The 12,210-nt window shown below is 35.8% G+C and overlaps 1 protein-coding gene across 2 annotated transcripts; it reads right to left on the bottom strand.

Moving 5' to 3' along the window:
• Positions 1-5,431: 5,431 nt before the first annotated feature.
• On the bottom strand, positions 5,432-11,249 carry LOC104901730 (hypothetical protein). 2 transcript variants are annotated; one of them, XM_048634945.2, is made up of 4 exons: positions 11,054-11,249; positions 10,667-10,738; positions 7,948-9,346; positions 5,432-5,837 (listed from the first exon to the last, which is right to left on the bottom strand). In XM_048634945.2, the coding sequence occupies exons 3-4, from the start codon at positions 9,331-9,333 to the stop codon at positions 5,811-5,813; spliced, it is 1,413 nt and encodes a 470-aa protein (XP_048490902.1). In that variant the 5' UTR covers positions 9,334-9,346; positions 10,667-10,738; positions 11,054-11,249; the 3' UTR covers positions 5,432-5,810. The 2 variants fall into 2 exon arrangements, with proteins under 2 accessions (XP_048490902.1, XP_010687632.2); XM_010689330.4 differs by lacking the exon at positions 11,054-11,249 and having other exon boundaries at positions 10,667-11,017.
• Positions 11,250-12,210: the final 961 nt, after the last annotated feature.

The raw sequence follows: 12,210 nt of genomic DNA, 5'->3' as shown, positions 1-12,210 counted from the left end.
TCCCTTCCCGTTTTTATTAATTCTACACTTTTATAGTTCATTTTCTGTTTCTTAGGGGGCTCGTTTCTTTTCTAAAATTACAAAAGAGCCTTACAATGTTTGAGACAACAATGGTTGCTAATATCAGCCCTTTCCTATTTTGCTTTCTTCAAAGTCTTCCTATTTTCTGGTTGCTGACCATAGTAGCAGACATCTTAATCATTATGTACCGATGTACAAAAAACAATCAATCTTGAGCTTATCTGCTTAAATACACAATTATTCTGTTCTGTTTTGTTCAAGTATTCATTTGCTTATTATACATTTTAGGCTTTATTAATTCGAAGTGCGAATCCCATGTTGCGTCGTGCTCCTCGACCAAAACTCCGAAGTATTGCCCGGGCATGGCTCACAACCAAGCATGCACAGCGATGTCCAGCCGAGGGCCAAGTCTACTTGAATATTAAGTCTCGTCTAGGCTCAATTTACGTTGCACACTAGTATTTTAGCATAGGGAATTCACCCAACTTACTAGCTCTTAAAAATTAAAAGCTCAATTTAAGACATTTTGGTATTCGAAAATTGAATGTTGGAGTGTTGGACACGTCATAAGAGGTTTGTATTACCAAGACACAAATATGAATATATATTATTTGTGCCAAGAAATACTGACCATTTTTAGAGCATCCTTAACAATGATTGAAGAAAAGATTGCGATATCAATCTTTAATTTTTGGCCCTTAACCAAAACAAAGACTGTGGGATGATTGAGTAAGTTTGGAGGCATGCAGACGATTAGAATTACGATCAGGCATGGGAGCCCCCACAATGATCTAGCGAAGTTGATTTTTTTATGAACTCCCGCCAGTCGAAATAGCGTCGTTTTGACTCGCGTGGAGTTCAAAAAAAATATCTTAACAGGTGGCAACGTGTCAGCTCCAATTGCAGGACACTGTCACGTTACCAAAGATTGTGGGTCCATATAGTGAAGTTACACATAATGTGAGCCACAAGTTTAAGTTGAGACCATTTTTAATATCGTATACCAAGTAATGTGAAACACACCCTTCCATTCACATTTTATTAGTAGATTTTTGTATTTAGAAATAACAACAAAGTTGTTGAATATTCTTTAAACTGATAAGATCAGTAGGAAAGATCAAGAAATTCTACATATTGCTAGATCCACTAGCTTCTTAAAGAAAGTACTCCCTATACCAAAAGCAGACGTCAAACTGAAAGATGAATGATGTGCTTTTGATAGCAACAGCCAACAAGCATAACAAAGATGTAAATACATTATGCAGCATCATGTATTAAATCTTTGTTCTGTTCAATGAACAGTTGAATAATATCAGGTCTTACAAACACCCATCTTTCCAAATTACGTACTAAATTATAACGAGTTGTTACCCCCATATCATCACCAAAGATCATGCTTAAATTTATTAATCCTACTTGCGCACAGTTAGGCAGAACAACATTGTACTAATTAATCACAAAAACGTACACGATTATGTTAATATAATCAGAGCGTCTTATTGTGATTAGTGAGCAGTCAGTCATACTGAAGCGATAATGACACGGATCCAGTTAGAAAATGAGGACTCAATCTTCATTACCAGATTCTGTACTAACTTCTTTTCACTTGATATCAGATATCAGGTCAGAGATTTCCTTTCAGTATTAGCCATCAGACCATCAGCTTCCTGATCTTCACCAGACATATTTCAGATGCAGCCATTTTAAACTTATTAAATAGGTTAGTATATGTATTCATCAATCTGAAACCAAGGAAATCAATAAGGCTAGATTGCACAAGATCACAGACTAATCTTCAGAATTTGAAGTTTAACTACAAGAAGTTGGTATGGTCAATAAAGACATCCTGCTTGAACTACTAGTGGCTGCCAAAATGACATGATTTGGCCATACTTTTTACAAAGAAATCGAAAAGGTAGCACAAGGCTACTCCGGAAGAGAGTTTGACCACATACAAGGTTGGGCGAGTTTTATTCTAAACCCAATTGGTGATAAGTGGAGTAACCCACCAAGGCACCAATATATATGTTAGCTATTCTCTTTCAGTCTTTCTATCTAATTCTTTAATGTGGAACAACTATTTCCTAACTCACATGTGGGTTATACTGTTAACAGTATCGGACTTCATCCAAACAAGAGATGATAATCCTATCGATGTACTCCACTCAAAAGTCACGGTATTGTTAAATCTTACCTAGTACAACAAAACGTTTCGTAATTTTCTTTTCTTTAAATCCCAGCCAACCCCCTATTTTTTATGGAGGGTAAGAGTTACTTACACCAATATGTGATGCAATTGTTAATGTTGTAACGAAATTCTTCTCGTGGAGGTTGTGAAATTTCTTGTGTACATGTGTGAAAAAGAGATTTTAACATAAAAAAGAGTGAGAACATGACTAGTTGTATGTAGTTTTTCCAATACATTGAAGAGTTTATTTACGTAAGGTAAATGGATAAGGAGGTTTGAACATGGGCTGAATGAATTCATAGAATACTGAATAAGCTTTGTAATTTGATCACAGTTTTAATTTCACCATCAACATAACGAGGCTGCAATTGTCAACTAAATCAGCTATTTGATAACAGTTTAAATTTCTTCAGCAAAGTTTGGTACAAAAGCATTTTCATATTATTCAGTTATACTCATCTATAATTTGACATATATTTACTTTGCGGCCGTCTCATAAAATTAGGGGTCCCGTGCTAAATTAAATTATAAAAATTAATTTTTTTTGGTGAATAGGAAGAGATGGAAGAATCATTAATGGTCTGTTTGGAGAATAAGAGGAGAAGAAACACCAAATAGAAATTTCTTTAAGTTTGCATTCAACATTACACTCTATAAAATTGGAACGGAATAGTCTGTAATTAGAGTTAGGTTTTACTCCCTTTTAGAAGGATAACTAATAGAACTGGTCCCCTGCACATGGCCTTAGCCGGTTTGCAGTCATTTTCCAGACTAAGAACTTTGATTAAATGAAACCACCACTGCACCACACAATATGGAAGGATTTATAGCTAGATAACAGAGTAGTTATCTCATGACAAAGACGGTAAAACTATAGACCAGATTATATAGGATAATCACAAAGTGTTGTTGATAAAACCGTAAACATGCTTAGATGTTACATATACGACACCGTAAGTATTGTTTGAAAGTAAGACAACTTTAATAGGATTTTGTGGTACCACTTTATATCAATAAAACACTAAAGCACTCCCATAGTACCATCAGTTATGTGGAATGGGTATGAGGACGTAATTTACTATGTAACTAGTTATTAGGCCGGGGCTATGCTCCGGGTAAGAAAAAAAATTCATTTATTAATATTGTATTTTGATATGATAACACTAAATACAACTTGGTCTAGTGGTTAAAACTTTAATATATTAGTATAGATTACCATATGTTTCTGCTAAAAACAGTTTTGTGGGTACTGGGTATGAATAGCAAGTTGGACTTTGTTTGATGAATGTGAGTTTGATGAACGTTGGATCGAGTCTTCAAGTGGGCTATCACTTGCAAAACAAGAAGACTTGCTTAGTTAGTCGGCTGAGCAATGAAAAGCAAGAGAGTTAGAGAATTGCCAAATGTATGTGTTTGTTTAGTTTGTTGAAGTTAACTTTCATTTGGTGCCAAATGGATTATATACAGTGAAGAATAGGTTTAGAGGGTCTTGTGTTGGCCCATTGTGTACCTTTACTTCCACTTTTCGTGCTTTGGGCCTGTGCTTTACTACAGCCTTTTAATTACCCGATATGTGCTTGGGTCGATATTTAGACCCCAACACCATCAGTTATGTAGTAGATTATAATCATATGTTTTATAATCATATGTTTTATAATTAAACGATTTGGGTTGAGAAAAAGGAAGTACACGCTTAGGTTAAATCTAGAGCACTTGAAATTGGGTTTGTGATGGTAATTTTGTTAAATCATAGACTCGAGTCTAATGGTCGAGAGTATGTATATGATATGTAACCGGGGTGAAAGATATCGGGGTAAAAGCAGGGATCTTAGAGCATGAGCAATGGGGTTGGTTTTGGTTGGTCTAGCAAAAAGTAAAGCTAACTTTACTTAGTTTTACTATTGGAGCAATTGGCCCTTGGAGTTGGTTGGTCTAGAATGCTAGACCAACTATGCCTTGGATGGTGTGTATAGCAACGAATGGAATGATGCCATATGTATCAATATTGCTTTATTGTTGCTATTTTTTTTTACAAGATTGCTTTTTTGTTTTAAAGTGAATAAAATCAGCTTATCATTTTAAAAAAAAAAAATTACATTACAACTGCAAAAAAATTAATCTATAATTTGAGCCTAAATTTGATATATTTTACCATATTTTTTTCACAACCTACTTTTCTTTCTAATAACTTTCTCCTCCCTAAAATTATTTATATAAATTGATTAATATATCACTAATTAAAATATGAATAAAAATTATCTACTATATAGGGAAAGAGAGTATATGATGGAGTATACCAAAATTAAGAAAGAGAGTTAGAAAAGTCAAGTAAGACTAGTCTACCCATTGTGAGAAAAAAAAAAAAAAAAAAAGATGAGTTGGTGGGAAGTTAGTGGGATCAGGGATGTGAGGGGTAAGGAGGAGAGGAGAGAGAAAGAAAAAAACTCAAAGAACAACCAAGACCAACCAACCCACTGCTCATGCTCTTAGCGTAACAGAGCGTGTAGCTACGAAAACAAAAGCATGTGGATGTAGAGCGAGAATTAAGATAATGTTTTTGGAATACCCTGATCGAACGAAATGAGTGATCAAAACAGATCCAGAGATAAGTGGCATGCATAATTATGAGTTCATTCATTACCGTGAGAGCCACCGACCCAGTAGCGGCCTTAGTCCTACGACAAAGGTTTTCGCTCGCAATATGATTAAATCGCATGTTAGGCCTGCTAATATCATGAAAGTCGTTAATGAGAAATTTCCCGATGATCATCCGAAGATGAGACACTTGTACAACCTCAAAGAAAGGATAAAAGGGAAGCAATGGATGGTAGAAACGTGACGCAACAATCCCTACACCTTGCTTGAGAGCACAACTACCTTCATTGGTTTCGGAAAATCCACGTGAGGATACACGCCCTCAGGCTGTAATATAGTGGAGGAAGCAAGTGATAAAGTCGCCAAACTCATGACTTTTTTCCATAGCAAATTTTGGACGCGACTGCACTTTAATGTGTGTCCAATGGAACCTCAATAAACCTTACATCACTCAAAGCCATGCAAACGATTACGGGTACTTTCCGCTTCAGCACCCAGGTGCACTAACACTGCCTTGGATGCATGATAACTTGATAAGCCATATCTCAACACTAAGTTAGATTCACAGTCTAAATCCTAAATAGGATAGGAACTCTTTTGCTTTTTGCATAATCATGTAAATACTCATTAAGATATAAACGTTATATTTTACTCACAATGGAAAAGAAAAAACTACTAAGAGGCTTCAAAAAGTTTTTACACTATACACCAATGAATTGTATACTCATATCTGTATGAGAAGGAAATATACACAACTCTAGGAATGAAGAAAAGAAAATCAATATCAAGGGGTTATATCTTATATGTGCGATCTAAGGTTAACAGATAAGAAACACGCCTCCAAGGCAGCATTTCTGTGTGATATAGATTCTGGGATCTATACAAAATATACACACTTGAGAACTCGAATCACATTCAACTAAGCAATACGCGGCATCCTTTTCCAGGTATCGACTCTAGGTAAAAAGGAACAGAGAAAACCATACCAAGATTATTTGGGGATTGATCAAGAAGGCCAAAAGCACAGTATCACCTGTTAGAAAAATAAAAGCAGTGTCACAAAAAGGCTGGTTTGATACATATAATTACATTGGACAAACACTTTTAGAAATATATAAGCAAATCATTCATCATCTGCCTATGAATTTGTGGTTGTAACCCTTTTATGTAATCAGCCAAGAGAACATTCAGGATGAAATGGTAATCTTATATAAGATCGGAAGAGAAGTGGCATTACTGTAGAACAACACTTTAACGAACACAAAACAATAATCACATTGAAACATTATGAGTTAAAAGCAGATTGACTAGTTATTACTTATTAGGTGCAACAGAACGGGTTTGTGGCATTTCACTCTAATCAGGCAAGCAAATTAAAGATTCTAACATGAAGTGCACTGATTAATTTTTGACTCTTAATAACAGCCTGAAACACACATACAGTCTACAATAAAACTAAGTGATTAATTATTAATCTGAAGGCTTTTAATGTTTTCATACTGGATGCACAATTATGAAGAGGCCTCAGACAATAACTTATGAAGGATGATGTGCAAGTACTACTTCACTGGGTTCCAACCTTCCGACTCTTCCTTTTGCAGACATTACATTTGCAAACCTTGTTTTAACTCCCAAATTGTACATAATTGATCCACCAAAAGCAATACAACTGGTGACGGAAAACAGGCTATCCCAAAAATCCCAGGCAATATTCCCTAACTAGCCAGTAGCCACATAGCAATGAAAGAAGAAATAACACAGAAGTCTATTCAAGTCTAGAGAAATCACTGATAGAGCCAGTGAGAGCTAAGTTTGGTACTAAAGAAAGAATAAATGAAGGGAAGGGACATTAATAATGTAGGCATTACTGCTATAAGCTTATCGACAAGAAGTGGGTGACTAAGATTACCCTTTAAACACCTTGCGTTTGTTTATTGTTTTATATCTTCTTCAAAAGGCATGCTTGAGAGTATGCATTGGAGGGGTAGAAATAATTTTTAAAGAAGCAAAATGGATGGACTTGGTGGTACACAGAAATTATTGCCCCTCACTTTGGGGGTTATAGTTGTCCACCAGCCCACCACCCCCAGAGTAATCTATGACCCCCCAAAAGAGAATGATAACTCCCGTTTCTAGCTCTCTCTCCTTACACCATCTCTTTTACTACCAAGTTAATTCATCATCATTTTCTTCATTACTCCCTCGCCCCTACATACATTAGACTCAATCCAAGCCCAAACTGTTAAAAGCTGAGATTGTTCATTTCTTTTTTATTGATTGCATTATATGTATAATTTACAATTGATTATCAGGCAAATAATAGCCTGATAGGCAAGTAACAAGAATTCTTTCCTTCTCACTTTACTCTTTCATTGCTACTGGGCATTCGAGTTGCTCGATAAGTGGAATCTCATCTTGCTCATTTACTGGTTATTCTCAACATCTTTCAGGAGTATAGCTGGTGGTACAGTGTTTGAAAGAGTACTGAAATTTTCCTTTGTTAAGCGCTGATGAGGGAATGAATGGGAGAGAGGGATGAAGGGTAGGTTCCATAAGTTTCAGGGGTTACACATTGTTGCATTTAGCAACTGTGTCTTGAATTTGAGTCTATCATATGCTTCTGAGTTCTGCATAACTATGCATATACAATGAGAAGCAGGAGTTATTGTACTTTTATCTAATGAATAGTAGCATGGTCATTATTTGCAATTCATAACTGGGCTAGAGGCTATTGAACATTTAGACCCCAAAGCCAAGCGAATTGCGCTGGTGGGGGGGGGGGGGAGTTATATAGGCTGTGCCTTTTCGAAAATTTTGGCTTGGGCATCTAAATATCAGACATGAACTTTTCAAACACAAAATAACTAGTGTCTCATGAATGATGCTTTAGAGATGCCCTAGAATCACTTCAATCTCATACTCAACCTTTAAAGAAGATAATAGTAGCTAATGACCAGTACTTGTGAGTTATGACCAATATAAGAACCGATTAACTAAAATCTAGAAAAGCCAGACATGGAGGAGGACTATACTATGACCTTTTACTAACCAAGTTCAAGGTACTGATCAACTCAATACTAGGAATCACGTCATATAAAAACCTTTATTACCAAGTTCGAGATCAGCAAAATTGAAAAGCATACCTCTTTAAGGCAACCAGGCGAACGGCCTTCAGGAGGCAAAGGCTTCTTAGCCCTCCAGCTTGTTATTTCAGCCTGCATTGAGTCAATTCTATCCCTAATCTCCCATAAAATTCTCAACTCTTCTTCTGCTCTTTCAGCATTTGATTCATGGCTCCTTGTTACAAACCTTTGATCTTCAAGTTGCTTGAGTCTTCTGTTAAATTGCTGAAGCTCAAAGTCAGCAACACCAATTGTTGGGTGTTTATAAAGCAATGATTTATCAGTCTTGCAATCTTTTGGTTTAGGTGAGCCATTACTGTCACCAGAAGACAGCAACGGCTTCTTTTCCCAATCTCTCTCTTCAGCTTCGTTAGTCTTAGGCGAACTTGTGGTTGTATCAGGGGATAGCAATGGTTTCTTCTCCCAAACAATGTTGTCCTTGACATCAGACTTCCAGATCTCATCCCAGACTAAATCTAGTTTTCCATTCCTTTTATCACATTCCAATGTCAATTTGCCATTTTGTTTCTTGTTAGAACTACCACTTTGGCTATTGTAAGAGCATATTGGTACTTCAAATATATCCTGAACACTCGTTGTGCAAGCAGAACCTTCACATGCTTGAACACTAATCGCAGTTCCAGGAGACTCTGGAAAATCTGATTTTGCGGGAGAATTCTCTGGAGAGGGATCCCGAATTGCAAAGGTACTTGCTAGTGAAACATCATTAGTACGACAGCCCTTAAGATTATCTAACTCTTTCACCCGCTCATCTAACTTCATAATATCTTCCCAGTATGAATTGAAATCTCCTTGCTCCTTGCGAGAAGAAGGTTCTGCACCTCTGCTTTCCTGCAATGTATGGGGAGAGGAGGCTGAAGACTTCGTTCCCTCATTAGAAGATCGTCTACTGAAAGCAGCATTTACTGGAAGAGGTGGCAGTGAACTATTCCGTCTGAGAGAGCTACGAGAACTTGATTCCTCTGAGACCCCATTTTTTCTCAACATGTTCTCAGGATATTGCATCTCAGAGACACCCAAATCATCACCCCCCATGCTTAGAAGTTTAAATCTGTATGCCTGAACTTGAAACTCAAGGGAAGCAATCTGCATTTCTTTCTGGTATATTAATTCCTGGAAAATCTCAAGTGTTTCTTGAGCATGACACATCTTTTCTTCGGCAATTCTCTTATATTGGCTTGCCTCCATTCCCATTGCTGACTTTTCACCCTGCAGGCGTAATATCATGGATAAAGCTTCATCAGCAGCAACACTAGAGGATTCTCTCTCCTCATCCAATTCAGTGTATAGTTTCTGTAGAAGTTCTTGCTGAGCATGAAGTGTGTCCTTCAGGAAATCAATCTCATTTGTGGCTAGAGACAGAGTACGTGAAGCCATTGGTCTCATCGATAGTGTAAAACTGCAAAGATACAATAGCATTCACTGAGCGTGAGTGATTTCTTAGAATTATAAGTTCTTGGTGTTAGCAAAACCACAATAAGATTCACTAAGCATAACTGATGTCTAGCTAGGATAAGTTTACTAGTCAAAGAAATTTGCTAATCTTTAAAGGTGGAGTCCCTCAATATTCTGCTCAAGGACACGTGAATACGTTAGACTTGGACAACCACCCTGCAGCTAACCAAATTTGTGCTATTAGAACATCTTCAATACAAAAGTAATCTACCTAAGCGATGTTCACTACAACCACACAATGAAACACCCAATATGTATCTAGGGAGTTCAAGTTATACGTGACTTTACCCCTAATGTTGATACAGAGATATACAAGGACTTAACAATTAGAAGTGAGAGTGTGAAATCTGTTTCTGAGAGACCTACAGCCAAGGCCCGTCAAGGAACACGAAGAAAACTCTAAATAGCCTTTACTGCCAATCAACAATCAACATCCTAATCTACCTCTCCCTATAACAGCCATTTGATAGGCGGTTGTATATAAAAATGATCGCGAGTTTAGGTAATTATGTGACACAAGTCCAGCGTTGATTGTCCACGCCCGAATGAGTCTTGTTCTATATAGATTTTCATCCCTTCTCAATACCTCCAGTGAAGTGGTGATGGATGGTATTGGACATTAACAAAGCAAACATGTTTCCAGGAATGTAGTTGCTTGGAATGGAACTTATCTTAGAAAACTATATACATATATGATATATTAACACCTACCAAACAGCCTTAGATTCAAGAAAATCGCAACCCAACAAAAGATAGTTTAAGAACTATAACATATAATAGGAACAAATCATATTCATACTGGAATAGCCTTGTGAAATTGAACCTATGTTGCAACTAAATACTCATATCTGGGCAAAAGGGTACTTTTTAATAATAAAGTGTAAGGCATCACACAGCAAATTATAAAGTATATTAGTTTCAAACAAATGCTATAAGTTCAAATTCTCCACTTAGACAACTACATAGAATTCTGACCCAAAAAACAAACGTTTTTAGCATATAGTAACGCCCATACTTGTCACGAGAAAGTAGTTCGCATTTGACACCCGAGTTTAATACCCAAACCTCTTTCAAATGGTACTATTGAATAGGTACGAACTGAATTATTATTTTTTTTGGTACCAAACTCGGGTGTTAAATGCTAACGGATTTCACATTTAACTGTTAGACGTTTATCATTCCTCACTTCTCTAAAATCTCAAAAGACAAATTATCCATGACAAAATCAAAAAGGAAAAAGTGGGATGAACACAAAAAAAAATACCTGAGAATGCTGCAACACAGATTGTATTGAAATCTTCAACAAATGCCCAGAACAATTGACAAAATAGCCAATCTGTTTCACGTATCACAAAATTTTACAGTGGATCATTAATGAAATCTCAAACCAACAATTCAGATGATACCCATTTGAAGATTACTCAAGAGTAAGAAAACCCAGTTTCAATTTTGTCTTTTTATTACAAAAACGACAGAAGAATTCAACAAATTTCAAGAAAATAGTGGGGGAATAGAAGAAGTGGGCAGAAAAGAAAGAAGAAAACAAAACAAAATACAATGCAGATATTAATTTATGTACTCTTCTAAGTGTAAATAAAACAAAATCGGAAAGCAGATAGAAAAAAGCCGACAAATTTTAGAGATTTGTTACTTTATCAATCATATACAAATGCGTCCATACGAGAAGAAGAAAGGGTCAGATTTGTGCTCCAAATGACAGTAATAAGTCTTTTCTCTTTGCCTTTTCCTAACGGTTTCGTTTGTTGCCCTTTTCCTCCAACTTTTGTTTTTCTTTTTCATTGTTTTTGAGTGTTGTTGGGGTGTTAAAATTAGATTTGACAATTTTGGAGATTAACTTATACAGTGCTTTATTAGTTGAAGTCACTTTGTATGGTGCCCTTTGATTTTGACCTGCTGGCTGGGTAACACAAATTATTATAATAGACGGTCTAATTTTAATATAAAATTAGACAATGCAAACCTACGTTCTCCTAAGAAGCCCATTCAATTTCTCTCTAACCTAACACTATTTTTAGGTATCTTGCACCATCCTAGTCGTCCATTCTCTTCTCCTTCTTTTATTTCCCTTCTAAATTTCGAATTAGAACAAACAATTTTTAAAATTAGTCCGTCAGTCTTACAAAATGGATTAAGCTAGTCACTAAATGGATTAAATCAGTCACTAAATGAATTAAAGAATGTTATCACTAAATAGATTAAACTAGTCACTAAATAGATTAAAATGGTCACTAAATAGATCTATTCTCTTCTTAATATTGGGCTTGGGCCGCGCCTACTTTTAAATTAAAAGTAGACGGTCTCTTACAAGACCAACTGGCTGGGTAATGGACTAATGGTAGGTATTAGATATATTATACGACTTGTTTGATAATTGGTCATAAAATGGTATTAATTTTAGTTTGTATGAAAAGACTTACGTCAATGTAATGATGAAAATCGATCCGTAAATATGTCCATAAACTTATACTATTCAGTATTCATTACCACTTCGAATGTGGTATAGAGTGGAATGGAAAATTGTGAAGAAAAACTCATATTTAGAGATGATATTTTTTTTGAGGAGTTAACGATAGATTTCAATCTTTCATTACCACGACAATTAGTAACGGATTTTCCTTAAAAGCTACGTACTATTTCATTAGGAATTATTGTCATCTAATACAGCCTATAAAACATGCAATATGTACATTTTCTTATATAGTTTGATATTAAACCAAGGGTTATGTTTAACAATTAATGTATTTTGGATATATATCATTACTTATAATGTTGCACCATGATTTAAGT

Source organism: Beta vulgaris, chromosome 8, assembly GCF_026745355.1.
Source record: "Beta vulgaris subsp. vulgaris cultivar EL10 chromosome 8, EL10.2, whole genome shotgun sequence".
NCBI classification, from domain to species: Eukaryota; Viridiplantae; Streptophyta; class Magnoliopsida; order Caryophyllales; family Amaranthaceae; genus Beta; species Beta vulgaris.
Note: the sequence above shows the minus strand (reverse complement) of the source record. Positions and strands in the feature narration are given on the sequence as shown.

What these genes read in the sequence shown, in the direction of transcription:
- LOC104901730 (XM_048634945.2), bottom strand. Translation starts at nt 9,333, where the DNA reads ATGAGACCAATGGCTTCACGTACTCTGTCTCTAGCCACAAATGAGATT. An exon ending in CGCCTGGTTGCCTTAAAGAG is followed by an intron (nt 5,838 to 7,947) that starts GTATGCTTTTCA and finishes TTTTTCTAACAG; the next exon opens with GTGATACTGTGCTTTTGGCC.